An 18,810-nucleotide genomic window follows, 5' to 3' on the forward strand; every position below is an offset into this window, starting at 1 on the left:
TGTTGAAACTTTTCCGGTGTTTAAATGCTTAGAAATCAGCCAGTGCAACAGTCTCAACAAAGTTGTGGTTCGTGAGTCGAAGGTTGTCAACATCAAGTATGATTATGCGGCTAAACAATATTGTAGCTTCTTGTCGGTCGATGTTCCTCGCCTTACTCAGCTTTGGATTCGGGCAGAGGCGCACATTCCTTTTGTAAATTTTACTGCCGCACCTTAGACATGTTTGATTTTGTGAATCCACAACCACACACACTCAAGATATATGCCACATTACAGGGTACACTTGTGATTGATTTTTAATAAATTAGACTAGTTTAATCTGTTTATTAAGATATACATATATCATGTAGGACTGAAGAAGTTGATGCCCAAGCTCAAGGATATTAATTAATGTGACAGTGGTTTCTCATGTGAGTAATAAGTTGAACAATTAATGTGACCGTTGTTTCTCATGTCAGTAATAAGTTGGTTCAAGGTGACACCTTGCTTGCATAGATCTGTAGTAGAGGTAACTAACTATTTTTATCTTTCAATTTTTGGAATTAATTACTCTTACTTTGGACATCACAGCAAGAAAAGGACAAAAAGTGTTATAGTAGTATTAATTGTATTGATCTGTCTTACGGTGTTGGAGTTTGACATCGGGGATGTATAATTGAGAGTACAATATTTGATGGGTCAATTCTCAAATCAATGAAGTGGAGTTTGTTGGTTATAAACAATATAATTGTCGATCCATAATATTTCGAGCTTGGCAATTACTCCCTCCGTCCCTGAAAATTTGTCCCAACTTTCCTTTTTCGTCCGTCCCCCAAAATTTGTCCCATTTCACTTTTACCATTTTTGGTAGTGGACCCCACATTCCACTAACTCATTCCTACTCACATTTTATTATAAAACTAATATATAAAAGTCAAGCCCACATTCCACTAACTTTTTCAATCCACTTTCCATTACATTCCTTAAAACCCGTGCCCGGTCAAACCGGGACGAATTTTGGGGGACGGAGGTAGTATATGCCATGACATCGCATTTCTCGAAACTATATGGAGAATGAAATATTTGCAAGGAATTGTGCGAAGGACCAAATTAAACAATATCTTCATATCAATGTTATTTAGAGAATGAATGTATATAAAATTTATTTCTACATTTTGACATTATTATTACTCCTTCCATCCCGTTCTAAGTAGGGCTGTCAAAATGGATATCGGGTATTGGATATCCGAACCCGAAAAAATCGGGTAATTGGATACCCGATACCCGAAAAATCGGGTTTCGGGTCGGGATCGGGTATTGGGTTATTGGGATTTTCGGGTATCGGGTTACCCGATACCCGATCGGGTAATACCCGAAAACCCGAAAAATATATATAATTTTACTAATGTTTTATTTAATTTGTCAATTTATCAATTACTTATTGACTTTGAGTCTTTGAGACTTTGACTCAATTAATTCAATTAGGGTTCTACACATTAGGGAAAAATGATTCAATTATACTTCTCTAACCCTCTAAATGATCCACTAATTATTAATCTTGAGATGAATCATCCACTACTCATACACTGAAAGCTAACAAAAAGAAAAATCAATATTAGCTTGGAAGTTTCTTAGTTTCGCATCACAATATTACATTCAAACGAGAGAACCATGGTTGATCCCCGATTCTGCAGTTCTCTGGTCGCTGTTTCCTTCCGATCACAGCTTCATTCCCCCATCAGTCCCCTCCTCCCTATCATTATCTTTCAGGTAAACACTCAGTTTTACCAGGCTATGGAAGTTTTACATGGAGTTCACATCAGCTCATTTTCTTCTTTCGACTGCAGCTCAGTTTCACACCCATCAATAGGGGTTTCACAATCCGAAGGTTTTGCCAGGAAACCTTGGATCGTCCCTTACTAGCTACATGCTCCCATTTCCAGAGCGGTGGTTACCATTGAATTTTTTACAGAATGCTGGGCTAGAGAATATGCATGACCATCATCATATGTGGTGGATGTTGGCTGCTGTTTTGGCTAATGAATGTCTTCTCACTGTGATCTTTTTTTTGTAAATGAGTATGATTTCACTTCATGTATCATGTGTATAATGATTAATGATCACATACAGTTACACTAATACAACCTGTGGAAAAATATGAATTTTTTTTTTAAATCGGGATCGGGTACCCGATTTTTCGGGACTGGATACCAAAATCGGGTATCCGGGTACCCGAAATCATTTTCGGATTGGGTATCGGGTAGCAAATTTTGGGATTTTCGGAGTCGGGTACCCCAAAATTTCGGTCGGGTACCCGTGGGTACCCGATTTGACAGCCCTAGTTCTAAGTGAAACATTTCCTATGTAGGGGAGACACCTCTGCAAAAACAATAACAAATGTTGAAGAGTTTATCCAAAGCCCCATTTTCATTCTATTTGTATTGGCATTAGATTGAAGGGAATATCACATCGTATTAACCATTCACTATTTATAAAGGCTTGAGATTCTCGTCTTAACAATTATCTAGATTTCTTCTATAACTTTGTTTCTTTGAGTTTCCAAAACAACAAATTTACTTATGTTTTTAGAGTTTTTCAGTTAATTCACCTCGTGGGTTTGACTCCTGAGGTGGTGCTCAGTTTACTAGTTAAAATAGTATCAAGATATAATCTAGAATTAAATTGTGAAATTATTTAGTAAGATGGGGTTGGCTATGACTAATTATCACATGACTATCCATATATGATTAAGTCATGAGATTAAATCTCATGAACCAAACATAATAAAAATTTAATATTGAGATATAATCTTGCGAACCGAACATCCTCATATCTTTTGTACTCGGAAATTCACAACAACGTGCAAACAATTTTATTTTAAATGCGTGGAAGAAATGCGGTTTTAAAAACGATTTTCACTAAAACCCCACACTAATAATGGTAATGTTGATAGAAAAAAGAAGGGGCCTCCTGTCTGCGAAGGAGAAGACGCTGCAGTATTATTGGCACTTAACTGATTTCTTGAAGCAAATGCACATGGATTCCAATCTTTTAGTGCAATAGAATTCTAAATGAGCTTGTTGCATATAATTTGGTTATGATATATCAAAGCAGCCTATCCCCCAATTCAGCAGTTGGTGAGGAGAAAATTAAAGCTTGTGGCCTTCATTCTTTGCTATGGTACTTGGATGTCTAGATCTTGCTACATTTTTCGATTTTTTTAAATTTTAATAGAATATAACAATATTTTTTCTGCGTCATTACATATGGTCACCTTTGTGCAATAAGATCACCTTTGTGCAATAAGATTTGTAGGGAAGCAATGGCCCTTTATCTAATTCATGCAAGTGCCATCGAAAGGATTTAGAATGGTGCCAATCTTTATGAGGCTACTTGAATAAAAATGTTGTTTATTTTGTTAGAAACTCATTCCTTTTTAGTTCATTTCGTAAAAGTAGAAACTTTTCCTTTCAGGAAATATATTTTTCTCTACTGAGGTTTAGTGACACTCATTTTCCACTAACACACTTTTTCTTTCTATCTCTCTCTTACTTTCTAATTTTGCACTAAACCTGTATTATTTCAAATATTCCTATTTTTTAGGAAATAGAGAGAGTATGATATTACACAATTTAAACATGTTATAACATGATTAAAACATTATCACAATTTAAATCATAATAATATTAAGTACTGGGGGTGCGTTATAATGCTAACTTTTCTTAAATTGCTAACTTGCTAAATCATCAACGTAGTGTATTAAAAATGTCAATACGATCACAATAAAATGTCAACACATATTTGTGTTGACATTTTAATAAACTGTGTTGACATTTAAATATTAATGTCAACACAATGTATTAAAATATCAACGTAACTTTATGTTCACATTTCAGTATCATCGTGTTGACATTTTTAATACACTACGTTGATGATTTATCAAGTTAGCAATTTTAGAAAAGTTAGCAACGAATCACAACCCTTAAGTACTATAACATTTTTTTAATTAATAGAAATACTAAAAATAATAGTAATTTTTTTTCTTTGGAATAACCTAAACCCAATTTGACCCAACCCAATATCTTCGGGTTCTTATTGGATCGATCCAACAAGGATCCAAATCCATCAAGGCGTGATCCAAACCCATTAATTTTGTGTGAATTCGTGTGAGATTATCATACTGTATAAACAATTGCCAGCCCTAATTGAGTTTAATAGTAAACCTATAGTTGTTTGGTAACCAAAAAGTTAATAATCACATAGTATATGTAGACTTTGTCAATTGTACCGATCCATAGTAAAACGAAGTAGGCTTGATTTAGACTCATCAATTGAAGCAGACTACAATGGAGCTATTTTGAAAATCTAGGCCCAACCCAGTCCGACCCATCAAAATTCCATGTCACCCCAAGTTATACTCCCTCGTCCAACAATAAGAGTCATGTTTTGCTATTTCGGCCCATCTCATAATAAGAGTCTTATTTCACTTTTACCATAAATAGTAAATAGGACTCACATTCCACCAACTTATTCAACTCACATTTTATTGTTAAACTAATATATTTAAGTGAGACTCATATTCCACTAACATATTCAATTCATTTTTCTTTACATTTCTTGAAACTCATGTCATAGCCAAATAAGATTCCTATTGCGGGATGGAGAAAGTATTTTCCTTGATTTATTACCCCTCCATCCCTGAAAAGTATGAATAATTTTTTTTATTTAAATAAACTCCTAATAAAGGAGGAAAATACAAATGATGTAATGAGGGCTTGAACTCGACACCTCTACCAATAATGTCTAAGCTCCTTGCCGATAGGACAAAGGCTCTGGACTGAAAAGTATGAACAATTTCCTTTTTAGTTTGTTCCTGAAAAGTATGAACATTCTAATTTTGAAAAGATTTTTCTCTCTAAGAGTTGAGACTTATTATCTACTAACAATACTTTATTTATTTTTTCTTTATATGTTTCTCTCTTAATTTGTTGATTATGCATTAAAATCCATGCAGAACTAAATGTTCATACTTTTCAAGAATGGAGGGTGTATAATTTAAGGTAAATTAAGATAATCACTCTAACCAACATTTTACAATGAAACTTGTGTTATGTAAACTAGTTTATTTATTTCTTCAAATTCCGTTTAGGAAACTTGTTTAACAACTCAAATAAAGTAAAGAATTGCAATTGGCTCATTGAAAACTGTTACTACTTCTGTAACAAGTTTTTTTATTTATTTTATTTCAATTAGACTTCACTATATTTAAGTCAACTGTGTAACAACTCTCTATTCATATTTTTTATTTTCATCTTTCTACAATTAATAGTGTTCGAATTGTAGCGCGTGTATGAACTAGACATGCCCTAGGTTTTGGAATCGCCGGTTACGGTTCCGGAAAATCTCGAACCCAACCTTGAGCGTATTTCGCGTCTAAGGTTTGAAAATCGCTGGTTCTGGTTTCGGTTCCGAAACGGTGGTTTTTCCAGAGGCTTTTCGTGGTTCAGTTCGGTTTAGAATCGCTGGTTTTTGGTGGTTTTTTGCGGTTTTAGTTTGGTTTCACAGTTTTCTAGCAATTATTCGTTGTTCCGGTGGTTCTGGCAAGGCTCCGGTTCCCGAATTTTTAGAACCTAAACCAGCTCACGGTTCCATAAAATTGACGGTTTTGTTTCCATTTAAATCTCACGATTCTGGCTGGGACTGTAATCGCCGATTACTATTTTACGATTAATTGGCTGAACTGTAAACCCTGGGCATCTCTAGTACTACTTCTGCACTTGACTTGGGAACTTGATATTACATTATAGTTACGTATACTTACTTTGCAATATTATTACCAAAGTAGAGCATCTAATATAATATGAATTTAAGAGAGAGAAATATTATATTATACTCCATCCGTCCCACTTAAGATAACCCAGTTTCCTTTTTAGTTTGTCTCATTCAAGATGACTCATTACTAAAAATAATAACCCTTTATCTCTATTTTATTCACTCTCTCTTACTTTATTTTCTCCACCTAACACACAAAATAAAAGTGCATAAAATCATGTGCCTCCCAAGGAAGGGGTCATCTTCCTTAGACGGAGGGAGTACTATAGTTACGTATACCCCTTATCTTTTAAAAATCTATATTTGATATTCTATTTTATAATTTCGGGTTGTTTTTGGAGTATACCGTTATGCTATTTTTTATGGCAACTGGAAAATCTGAAAGTTTCCTCTTTCGATACTCTTGTCTGATGTCTTTTCTACAAAAATCTGATTTTAATTTTTTAAACTCTTCCCATCCTCATCGGCCAATTCTCCTATATTGGAATACTTTTTGGTATTTTGTTCGTCCCAAGGTAGTTGATGCATTTCTTTTGGGTACAAAATTTAAGAAATTGATATAATAAAGATTAAAGTAATGTCACAACCGCATTCATGCATGGCTGAGTACAGGAGTACTTAGTTGACACATGCCGAAAAGCAAAACATACATTATATAGTTGTTATCCATCAACAGTATCACACGGGGGTTTTTCTTAAAAAGCCCGAGCATACTAAATTCTTTGTGATCTTAGAGTTCGTCTGCAGACTAAGTTCTCTCAAAACCTCATACCATATCTGAGAGTCGTGTACATTATTCTGAGCAGGATTTGCAGTCCCATTGGGAACCGAATTCGTTACATAGCTTTGTCATCGCCAAAACCCAAGGATATAGCCCAAATAGATAGGCCTCAAAAACAAACATTTTATGGCATGACAACAACTTTAAAATAATCACAGCTCTATTTTGAGAAAAGATGATATTTCATAATTTCGCAAGTATTTGATTTATATTCACACTAATGTGCTGGATATTAAAAGAAAGCCCACCTGATATGCTTATGTCTTAACTTAATTACTCGCTTTGGTCGCTTGCCCTTGAGCAATTTATCTTTTGAAAATAAATAGCGTAGCACGCTAATTAGTACTTGAACTATTTATCTTGAGAAAAGAATGCATTCATCCTATTAGATTCTTAGTCTCGTGTTATAGGATTTTCTTAATCCTACCTCGGGCTTCACAACGCTGCAGAATTTATTTATTCACTTTACTACCTTTGGAGAAATTCTATTTTCTCTAAAATAAATATTTGGGCACTTATTTAATAAAATATGGATTCTTGGAAAATCTCTTTCTTAAATCCTTTTCTTCAGATTTTTCTTAAGGCCGCCCATGGCGTCGCGGGGCAACGCCGGTCAGTCCTTCGCGTCTCCATCTTTATTATTTCCAATCATCAGGAACTTAATACTTTATCCGGGAATTAATTAATCAAGCTCCAACTCGATTCTTAAATTAATTCCACTCCAACATAAATCTCGGCCCAAAACATTTAACCTCTTGGCCCAACAATTAATCGAAGCCTTCAAACTAATGGCCCAACTTGTTTAAATCCTTAATTAACTTAGTCTCGGTCTCACAAAATTTCCAAGGCCAACAAGAAATAAATTCTCGGCTCAAACTAATTACACGTGTAAATTGGTTGCTTTCTACACCACAAATAATCGGCCTTCTTTTAAAAAATAAAAAAAAAATGAGCACCTACTTCGATTATTTGGTCCCAATTCCATTAATAAATCAAGAGGCCCAAACAATTAATACCAAAGTCCAAAATACACCATCTCGGTCAACCTCTCCTTTCCAACACTTTTTCTTCTTAAACTTGAGCCCATTATACTCAATTAATTCAAAGGCCCAAAAAAAAAATAAGGTTGCTCCCTTCCCTCTTCTCCATTATACACCATCTCGGTCAACCTCTCCTTTCCAACACTCCATCGAAATATCATGGAGGCATTGTTTCTTGGGTACCGGTACGAGTTATGTATGTACTGGGGTTGACAGTGATGAAAGTGTGTTGTTTATGTTCAACAAGGTTCTAAATTCTACTCGGCATATTGAATTATTTGTTGAGTACGCGTCTGTTGGAAATGACTTAATCCCACCAATTGTTGAGTATGGTGTTGGATCATCTACGAGGGTTGAACCTATGAGCATTGATTGCGGTATGAATGAGGAAACAGATGTTGCAGATGCTGCTAATGTTGGATTGAATACTCAAGAGCTCGTTCAAGATAATGTTGATGTTCATGTCGTACGAGGAGACCTTGATCCACCATTGTCGTCATCATCATCTGATGATATTTTAAGTGATGATTCATGTGATCTTTCTAGTGATGAGGAAATAGTGTATAAACCCGTCGTGCAAGGTGAACAACCACTTCCAGAATACGTTAACAGTGGGTTGAAATATTTTCGCAAACTACCGAGTGGTCCTTCTGAGGTACCTGAAGTTGGTAATGAACGCAGTACTATGTACTGGGATAAAGAACACCCATATCGTATTAATGCGGGAACAAAATTTGATAGCAAGCTGCATGTGAAGACTGCTATTACTATGTGGAGTCTGAGGCAACACCGATAATTTAGGGTGGTTGAGAGCAAATTAAGAAGATGGCATGCCGTATGCAAATATCCAGCAGGGAGGACAGAAGATGGGATAGCTATTATAAGCAAGACCGACGCTGAAAAAGCAAATTAATGTCGGTGGGAAGTTTCTGTTACACACATGGCCCATGATGATATGTGGGAGATTAGGAAATGGCGGGGACGCCATAGTTGTGAAGGCCATCGTAATGATAGAGGACATGCTAACTTTTCATCACCAATGATTGCTTTATGTATTCGCCATCAGTTGCTACAAAATGCCGAGTTCAGTGCCGCAGCCGTAAGAAATTTTGTTCATGACAAATTTCATGTGGTGATCAGTTATAAGAAGGCATGGTATGCATGGAGAAGGGCTTTAGAGATTGTATTTGGTGGATGGGAGGAGTCATTTAGGGATTTGCCAAGCTACATGCTTGAACTGCAGTATAGGAATCCAGGCACAATCGTTGAGTGGAGGCATAACGAGTTGTTGGGCCAGGGCCGTAATAAAGTCTTCTATTACGTTTTCTGGGCACTTGGGCTTGCTGTACATGCTTTCCAAGAGTGCCAATCAGTTTTGACAATAGACGGGACTCACCTTCGAGGAAGATTTAAAGGTAAGTTGCTTGTTGCTTGTGGTGTTGATGCTAACAAGAAATGTCTGTCTATTGCATATGCTGTTGTTGATGAAGAAACTGGTGACAGCTGGGAGTGGTTTTTGGATCATATCAGAATTCATGTGGTGAAATACGAAAGGGAGGTGTGTATCATTTCGGATAGGCATAAAGGAATCCTTAAGGCTATGCGTTCTGATGAATGGAAAAAGCCGTCGATATGTCACCACAAATTTTGTTTGATCCATGTGAGGAAAAATATCTTGACAAAACTTAAGGGTAAGGGAGCTAAAGCGAAAGGCATGATATGGGCATTGGGTGTCACAACTCAAGTACGCAAATACATGCGAAGGCGACGTGCACTACGGGAGGAAAGTCTTGTTGCGATACACGAGCTCAACAAAGCAAAAAAAGATAACTGGTCTCTTTGTTATGATGATGAACTGAGATGGGGGTGCCCTCAACAAGCATGTCAGAGAGCTACAACGTGTTGAGAGGTATAAGAGAGCTGCCAATTAGAGCTTTGGTTGATCTGACATTTTGGAGAACAGTGGAATGGTGGGCAGATAGAAAGACAGAAATACAACATACCGAAGGTCGGTTGACCCCGTGGGCGAGGGACAAACTTGTTGCGAATGATGCAAAGAGGCAAATGCATTACTGTTCAGTACTTGACCGAGAACTAGGTCATTACCAAATTCGAAGTCGTCCACGTGTCGAAAAGGGACAGGCAAAGAGAAATAACAGACAATACGTCGAGTTTATGGATTCAAAGTGCAGTTGTGGGAAGTGGCAGATGTGGAGAGTTCATTGTTCACATGCGTGCGCCGTTGCCAGAGATAGAGGTAACTCTATGTTTGAACTCATTGATAAACACAACCACAAAGCTGCATGGGAAGCACAGTACTATGGTAGCTCATTTCAAGCACCAAGACATGAAGACTATTGGGCAAAACCTGGATGGAAAGTGCGTATCACCCCTGAGGAGTTGCTTCCTCGAAAGCGCGGACGAGGCAGAACAAGGAGGATTCCTAATCAAATGGATGTCCACGAGGAAGATGAACCGAGAGCTCCCTGCAAGTACAGGAATTGCGGCGTAGAGGGGATGACCGTAGAAATTGCACAGTCGGTCGTGTTATGTAGCAGTTGGTAGCATTTGCAGTGCCGGTATTTTTTCATCTCAATTTTTTATTTTTGTATATTAAAGTTACATTTATTTGTTGGTTCGTTCTATGAGGAAACATACTCTTTCTGTTGTAACAGGACTTGTGTAGGTGACGAAACTGTTGGACTATCTTTTGAATGACTTGAAGACTTTGAATGAATGAATTACAGACTTTGTTCCATTGTGAATATATTTTATATGTTAACTGCTAGCACAAATTGATTTTAGAAGTCCCTGACCAAGTGTTGTGACATGATTTGTATAGGTGAAGACAGTGTTGGACTATATCCCTATGAAAATGAAGTCCTTCACCAATTGATTTATTAAGTTCTCTTGGAGTTTTTAAATTTAATTGAACTTCACAAAGAAACCACAAACCACAAATTGAAGAAACCACAAAGAAAATACAAAACACAAAAAATAGGGTTATAAATGAGCCACCCGGCCGGGTGGAATTATTGCATAGGAAATTCACCCGGCCGGGTAGAATCCGTTGGACTCCCCAAGGTATAAATGACCCACCCGGCCGGGTGGAATTATTGCATAGGAAATTCACCCGGCCGGGTAGAAGCCGCTGGACTCCTTACAGTATAAATTAGCCACCCGGCCGGGTGGAATTATTACAAAGGAAATTCACCGATCAGGTTGAATCCGCTGGACTCCCCACGGTATAAATGAGTCACCCGGTCGGGTGGAATTTCCTATGTAATAATTCCACCCGGCCGGGTGAATCTACCGGTAGTCGCGCGCGGTGTTCGTAGATCGCTCATATCCCTCTCATCCGAACTCCGATTAGGGCGTGTGAGGTACCCACGCGAAACAATCTATATCACATGAAAGCATATAGTTTAATATAACAAACTTACAAATAGTCTCATCGAAGCAGCCGACTCGTTCATCCCAGCAGTGGACCGTGCCCCAGGCTGGGTCAGGTACGTCACGGTAATCCTGTTATACCACGCCATATACCCCGGGCACATAGGAATATTCATGGACATCGGTGCGGCGTCTTCGGCAGCCTGGAACCTTTCGTACCTCAGGTCCCACTCCCCAATGTAGAACTAATTCGTGTTTGCCCAGTTGTTGCCCTTCTTACCACGCCGATCATTTTTGCCCAAATGATCGGCGCTCCTTGGCATCCTGTCTACATACTGAGGTATATCCTGATACCGATTGAACTGTCGCCGCACTCATCCAGGCTCATGTGCCTCGACATAGGCCCAACATACCAAGTAGGTTTCGCACAAAGAGCATCCATTCACATCATTGCAGTAGTCAGGCAGTATGCAATGTGCGTATGGCGTCCAGATAAACTACAAAACAGCAATGCAAATGCCAAATTAATTCCATAATAAGTTCATAAATGAAGTCTAAACCAAAATAATATTCATCTGGCCAGGTCTAATCAGAGATATTTGGTCACGGTAATGCTCAACCGAGTCTCTAGGAGCATTTCCTATCTGCGTTGTTCCCTTCCACCTATACATAAAATTGATGTAAGAAAATTACCCAATATGCATAAATAAATAAATAAATACTTAGATATATACCTGGCGCCACATGGTGTATATGGCTCGTGCACAACTGATCCTATGAACGAAGGCCTCAATGTGGGCATTCTTTCTCATGCCCATAGCTGCAGAAGGATCATAGGCCCGCCCAACTCTTTCCTCTTATCCATGGAAGCCTCGCACAGATAATGATAAAGGTAGGCCAATGCCGCACTTCCCCAACTAATAGTCTTCACCTCTTCCCGATCCCCAAGCGCATTCAACCACATAAATGGAACCTTACACCCCGTGTCTGGTAGAATGAGACCTCCTAATAAAATTAGGGCATGGATACGTGCCCTTTGGATGTATACGTACGTAGGTAGGTCATCACCCAGAGGCATCCTTGTCTGGTTGATCAGCGTGGTCATCAGCAAACCGCCTTGCTTTATCTCTGTGGAAGTATCTGGTATCCATCCCAACAGATCGCGGCACTTGCTGGTCCAATCTGGAAAGTTGACATGATAGTCACGCCCTGTGAAAACGCGACCCTCCGCCCTCAAGCCCCAAATGGCTTGCACATCTTCCAAGGTGATCGTCACCTCACCGATCGGTAGATGGAAAGTGTGCATCTCCGGCCTCCAACGCTCAATGAAAGTCGTGATCAGCTCATTGTCGACCTTCATGGGCATCCCACAATCCATCACGCCTTTGAAACCAAAGGCGTCAAGCCAATATCTAACATTCTCATGAATTTCGATGTCCCAAGTCTTACTTTCTATCCTTCGAACTTTAAATACTTGTGTTGTGCCCTCTTTCATGAGTTTATTTGAAATATGATGTTTCTGCATATTTAGCACGGACGGGTCTTCGGGTCCATATAATAATTGTGCGCTAGAACTTGAAGTCTCCATCTAATCTAAGTACATATTCACAAAATAACAATTACAAACTCACAATTGCAATACAAATAACATATACATTCAAATTCATCGGCAAAATAACAAAACATCATAAACCAAATGATTCACTCCAATTCAACACAATTCATGATTTATAATGCCTAATTTATATATAACTACTAAATTAGAAGGTTAAATTAAAAGATACATTTCAACCCATACTCTATTCTCCAATTACAACCAAAATCACAACACCAAACATCTCAAACATATCATAAACTATACAATAGCATGAATTTAACCAATAATATCCATTACCATTAACAAAATAACAAAACATCGGCTAAAAATTAAGCAATTTGTTGTAAACCCTAATTTACAAAATTGGGATAAATCTAAATAAAATATGCACATTAACAATAAATAAGGGAGGAATGTTGAAAGATTGAAGGAAACTTACCGAAATACGAGGGGAAATCGTCGGATTCGCCGGAATTGCCAATGAAAAATCGCCTAATTCGTCTTTCTCTCTTTCTGTCGCGCCTGAATGAGGCTACTGCCTCTGCCTCGTCTGATTTAATTTGAATTAGAGACGCATAAGCCTCATGCGTCTCTCCCTAAGACGCATGAGCATCATGCGTCGTCTATTAAAATTTTAAAAAAATAAAAGACGCATGAGGGAGATGCGTCTCTACCTAAGACGCATGACCCTCATGCGTCGTTAAAAAAATGAAAAAAAAAGAGAGACGCATGACCCTCATGCGTCTTTATGAAAGATGCATAATCGTCATGCGTCTCATTAAAAGGAGACGCATCTCTCCCAAACCCGGAACAAAAAAAAAAGTTCAGTACAAACACGGAATCTAAGTTCTATTCTAGAACAAAAAAAAAGAAAAAACCCCTCAATTGTGGTATTATTTCACTGGAATCAGTCTTTGGCTATGGTATCATTCTATTTGCTATCTTCTGTTATGCTCATTGAGGTGATTGGGGAAATTCTTGATCAAAGGTGTCATTTTCTTGTTCTTCTAAGTTCTCCTACAGCTTATGCCTTGCAAAACTGATGTTACTTCTATGATCCTAAGTTCTTGACTATCTATTGTAGTTAATCTAATGATGCAATATATGGTGCTGAGGTAACTACCTCACTTGGTGAATCCTCGGTTTATGCGGCTGTTCCTTCGCGTTGCCGCTGCCTCTCCTCGCCCTCCTCTCTACTCCTCGCCGAAATTCTTATGTTTGTGAAATTTTGGGGTGTCAAAGTGGTGGAGGAAAAAGGGGTGGGGAGGCAGCTTATATAGGCATCAACCTTGGCCACTTGTGTCTGAAAACTTGGGGGCAAAGCCTCCTATTTTGGGTTGCATCTCAGCTCCCTTTTGATCTTGATGTTTATGTCCTTCATACCAATTTGGTGTAATTTCTTGGAAGTCTCATGGGGCTGACTTGATGCCTTGCTTGCCCCAGCTAAAGGGGGTACGATTTGCCCTATTGTGAGCTCATTCTTCTATGCTTCTTGTTCCTATTCGGTCCTTGGGAAGAGGGAAGAATATGGTTTCATATTCCTTGTAGACACTTGATGCTCTCATTCTACAATTGCTCACTACCCTCTTGGTTTACTTTTGATTATTGTCCTTCTCATGGTATATGTTCATTCACTAATTGGGTAAGTGGATTTTTTTTGTAGGTTGTGCCCCGCTTGGAGCCTTGGCATAACCGAGAGGGAGAGAGTGGAGTAAGAGGAAGAGAATCTATTCTTGTAGCTCTTTGGTTTCTATACCAATTTAGCTTACTTCCAAACTTGTCTACTAGAGTTAGTAGGATGAATGGTGTAGTATAGGTGTGTATTGTCTCTTTCACATATGTAAGCATGTACTATTTGTATTCCCATTATTCTTGTATTTTTATTCCTCAAAGTATTTATCTAATAAAAGTATATCCTTTACTTTTATCCTTGAAATATAAATTTCCTTGCACTTTATTTCTTCCAACAACACTAAAACTTAGATTACCTCAAAGTCGAGAATTACAACGATAAGCTACAATTACACGGCTTCTAGGAGGAATTTAATTAAGCTAATAAATTTGATTTATCCCGAAGGAAATGAACGAAATTCTGGGGCGTCACAAGTAAAGATGGAATAAAGTAAGAGATGAAGAGATAGTAAAGTAAGAGAGGAAATGAAGTTTTTAGAAAAAAATGACTAATACCTTGGGACAAACCAAAAAGGAATACGACTCAACTATCTTGAGACGGAGGGAGTATAACAATTTATCCTCCATCTCTATTAGTTTAAAAATTGATTACGATGGACTTTTATCAGCAAGAATATGATATCGAAATTTGAAATTGATTATTTAAGAAAGAGAAATTAAAGGATTTCAAAATAGAGTTCTAATGTTGTTGATTATCAATGTTTATTGCCGAGACCATTTTTTCCTAAACTAAATCTCCATAAGCTAATTAATTTTCATAACTTTTAGAAAAAAAAGGTAGAAACTTGTATCTCCGTTGTAACTCTTTTTTTTAATTAAATATTTTAGGTGTTTCCTTTTAACTTGTGTTGTTTTGATATTTTATTTTATTTTATTAATAATATTAAAAAAAATTAAAAGATAAAACAGTAAAGTGAAAAATGGGAATAAGGCGAGCGTATAGTCCGGTCTATTGCAGGTATATGAGTTGAATATAAAATACTGACGTGGCGGATGAAAAATAGAGATAGAGCAGGTGTATCATCCGGGCTATATTGCAAGTTTATGGGCTAGAAGATAAAATACTGACGTAGCAGACAAAACATAGCGATAGTGTGGGTGTATAGTCTAGACTTTTGTGATGACGTAGCAGACTAAACATAGCGATAGTGCGGGGGTATAGTCTAGACTTTTGTGATGCCCTAACATGTCATCAGTGGTGCTCATAAAAAGTCGATAATTATTGTAATTCTCAATGATTATCATATTGACTAAAATGAATTTTATAATTGCTCATTCAATTGTCCAATTGCATATACTGTGAAAGGGAGAAGAATTTAGCAAAGGAAAAAGATAAAATACATGCCATGATTGATTTGCAGTGGGCGACTTCATAATTGATTGATGTGTTTATTTTTGTATTAGAGCATGCGCAGCGGTGGGTCCGTTGTCACCGCCGTCCGCGCCGCTGGCACGGCGCTGCTCAATATATCGAGCACGTCCGTGCCAGCAGACGCACACGTGGTGCGCTCCCATTCGTCAACGGCATAGCCGGTGTGTTTAAACATTTTTTATTTTATTTTTTTAAAAAAATCGGTTTTTTATTAAAAAAACCGATAAAAAATAAAAAAAAAATCACTTCCCCAAAAAAATATATTCGTTTATAACCGTTTTTTACACCTTTTTAATTTTTTTTTTCATTTTTTTACCCCAAAAATACACACTTTCATCTATAAATACCCCCAATTTCACCCCAAAAATTCACATCAAACTACACAACTCTCATCATCATTCTCCAATATCCATTCTCATCTCCATTCTCTCATATCCATTTTCATCTTCATTCTCTCATACCCTACAACATCACTATGTCCGGCCAAGACGATAACCCTTCGGGCTCCCACGGTTGGAACCCCGAATGGTTCGGTTCACAACCGTTTCCTAGTCCGGAAACGGAATTTTTAATTAGGAGTTTAATTATGTAATTTTTAATTTTTAGGATTTTAATTATGTAATTTTTAATTTTAAGGATTTTAATTATGTAATTTTTAATTTTAAGGAGTTTAATTATGTAATTTTTAATTTTTAGGATTTAAATTATGTATTTTTTAATTTTATTTGTAATTTGTAATATTTATTGTGGTTTTTAAATGGATTTTAATATTATGGAAATGTTTTTGTTTAATTGAATTTTATATTAATTGTGCTCGTCCTTGCGGAAGAGCACAGTTGTGGGTGTTGTGCTCTTGCCAGAGAGCAGGCATGAATAATACCGCCCGGGCCCACAACCGTGCCGCTGGCAAGAGCACGGTTGTGGATGCTCTTACACTCTCTCCGAGCATCAAATGTCGTACACATTTGATTGCAGATTTTTTAAAAAAATTGTAGAAAAAACAAGTGTAGATTTTTAAAAAAAATGTAGAAAAAAGAATTTAAAATGTTTGTTGAATTTGTATATACTCGTATTAATTTTACTAATTGCTTTCATGATAATTTAAATAACAAAATACTAAGAATGTAATTAATTCAAGAATGGAAGTTAATCCCAAACATGAGTTTTTCATAGAAACGACGATGAGTTGCGCTTTAGTGATGATCTTCATATTTAAGATACTCAATTGATAATCTTTTGATTTGTTCCCAAACACAAAGTTTGATATTCTGTGTGGATATCACTGATCACACCTAGAGAAGTTGATTTAGAGAAGAGACAAAATCAAGAGTTTGCGTGTATTTGAAATGTTTAAATATCTCCTATTGTGGAGCTAGGGGTTTCGAAAAATCCCCTGTTGATGGATATGATTTCTATGTCATGTCTAGTATTCTTTTTATGCAGTTATAATATAATAGGTCAAATAAAAGATCCAAAAAAGTTGGACTGAATTACATGTTCGACTATAACAAATTAAATTAAATTGTGCTCCAATTTAATTTAACCCCTAAATAATACTATTATTTTGGACCACTATAGAAAAATAACATTGACAACTCATTTATATCCAAATTACAGAGTAATTTGGATTTTCTTTTAATTTAATTTATTTCGATTGTTTAAGATTTCAATATATAATAGTAGTAATTAATTTGAGTCCGCTTCTATTTTTAATTAATTAATACGTCCACATTTCTTTTTTAGTTTGTCTCACTCTAGATGTCCACTTTCTATATTTGGAAATAAATTCATCTCTCCTTTCTCCTCATTAAAATATTCAATTACATTTTTCTCTCTACTTACTACATTTAACAACTCTTCCTAAAATCTCGTACCACTCAAGAATATAGACATCTTGAGTGGAATATATTGGGAATATATTTTTTTCAAGTTTAGTACAGTTTAGAACATTATTTATTATATTTGAAATAAAATCCAATCGACCTGCATACTTACATATAACAATAACAATCATAGCAAAGCTAAACATCAATCATCATTGTTGAAGAAATCAAGTTTATTAGGTTACTAAAAACATATATATGTTAAAATAGTACATAATTAATATCGCGTGCACAATGTTATATGCAAAATTAAGTATCAAATAATTTCTTGAATCCCGACTTTCAATAATTAGTAGTAGTATATAAAAGACATTCTCAGTCTAAATCCGTTCATTGATATGACACGCCAATGTCATTAGTCTGCTAGAGGAGGAAACTTTTAGACTAACATGGAAATCATTCGTGACATTTTGCATCTTGGTATGTTTCTTAGTAGTGGATTCATTTCCTTTTTTAGAAACTAATAGATTTCATTTCATTTATTTTACCCTCTTACTTTCTTCTCGCTTCTTCTCTCTACTTTTTTTATTTCCTACTTTATTATTTCTTTACTTAATCCACTTAACACAATTTTTCTTAAATTACGTGCCGAAAAGAAACGGCTTCACTACTGCAGTACGAAGAGTATAGTAAATTTTATAAACTTGCTTGTTATTGATTCTCAAAAAAATAATCATGATGACTTGCTGGTTCTCCATTATATTCGAGAACTGGTACTACATATGATTACTAGTGCATGCTTGTAAATACTATAATAGTTTGAATATGGAAAACTTCTCCACTATATTCGAGAACTCGTATATTATATGATTACTAATGCACGTTTGTAAATAGAGGGAACATATTTTTTATCCACAAACTTTGTCAAAATATCATTTTAGGTCCGTGAATTTTGAAAATATCATTTCAAATTCGTCAACTATGAGTTAATATCAATTGAAGTACTTTTTTACTATTTCCAAGTTTTTCGGATGAAAATGCCCTCAATACCTTAAATGGTACATATTTTTAATAAACTTATCACATACTCATATTTTTTATAAATATCTTTACTATATATTTTTTGACGAATTTTCTAAATATAATTTGACCTTTAATATTATCACTTAATTTTGTGATACGCAAGAAAAGTTCCTTCTGCAACTTTTTATAATTAAAAAATTTTAAAATTTTTTTAAGATATGGATACTCGTAAAAATTAATGTCGCTGTCAATAGACGATACTTGAATATTGATATATT

General features: G+C 36.3%; 1 protein-coding gene across 1 annotated transcript; it reads right to left on the minus strand.

Moving 5' to 3' along the window:
• Positions 1 to 10,682: 10,682 nt before the first annotated feature.
• LOC121802741 (serine/threonine-protein phosphatase 7 long form homolog) lies at positions 10,683 to 13,150 on the minus strand. The gene is made up of 3 exons (XM_042202436.1): positions 13,062 to 13,150; positions 11,760 to 12,613; positions 10,683 to 11,688 (listed from the first exon to the last, which is right to left on the minus strand). The coding sequence occupies exon 2, from the start codon at positions 12,611 to 12,613 to the stop codon at positions 11,834 to 11,836; it is 780 nt and encodes a 259-aa protein (XP_042058370.1). The 5' UTR covers positions 13,062 to 13,150; the 3' UTR covers positions 10,683 to 11,688; positions 11,760 to 11,833.
• Positions 13,151 to 18,810: the final 5,660 nt, after the last annotated feature.

Source organism: Salvia splendens, chromosome 5, assembly GCF_004379255.2.
Source record: "Salvia splendens isolate huo1 chromosome 5, SspV2, whole genome shotgun sequence".
Lineage (NCBI taxonomy): Eukaryota > Viridiplantae > Streptophyta > Magnoliopsida > Lamiales > Lamiaceae > Salvia > Salvia splendens.

What these genes read in the sequence shown, in the direction of transcription:
- LOC121802741 (XM_042202436.1), bottom strand. Translation starts at nt 12,613, where the DNA reads ATGGAGACTTCAAGTTCTAGCGCACAATTATTATATGGACCCGAAGAC.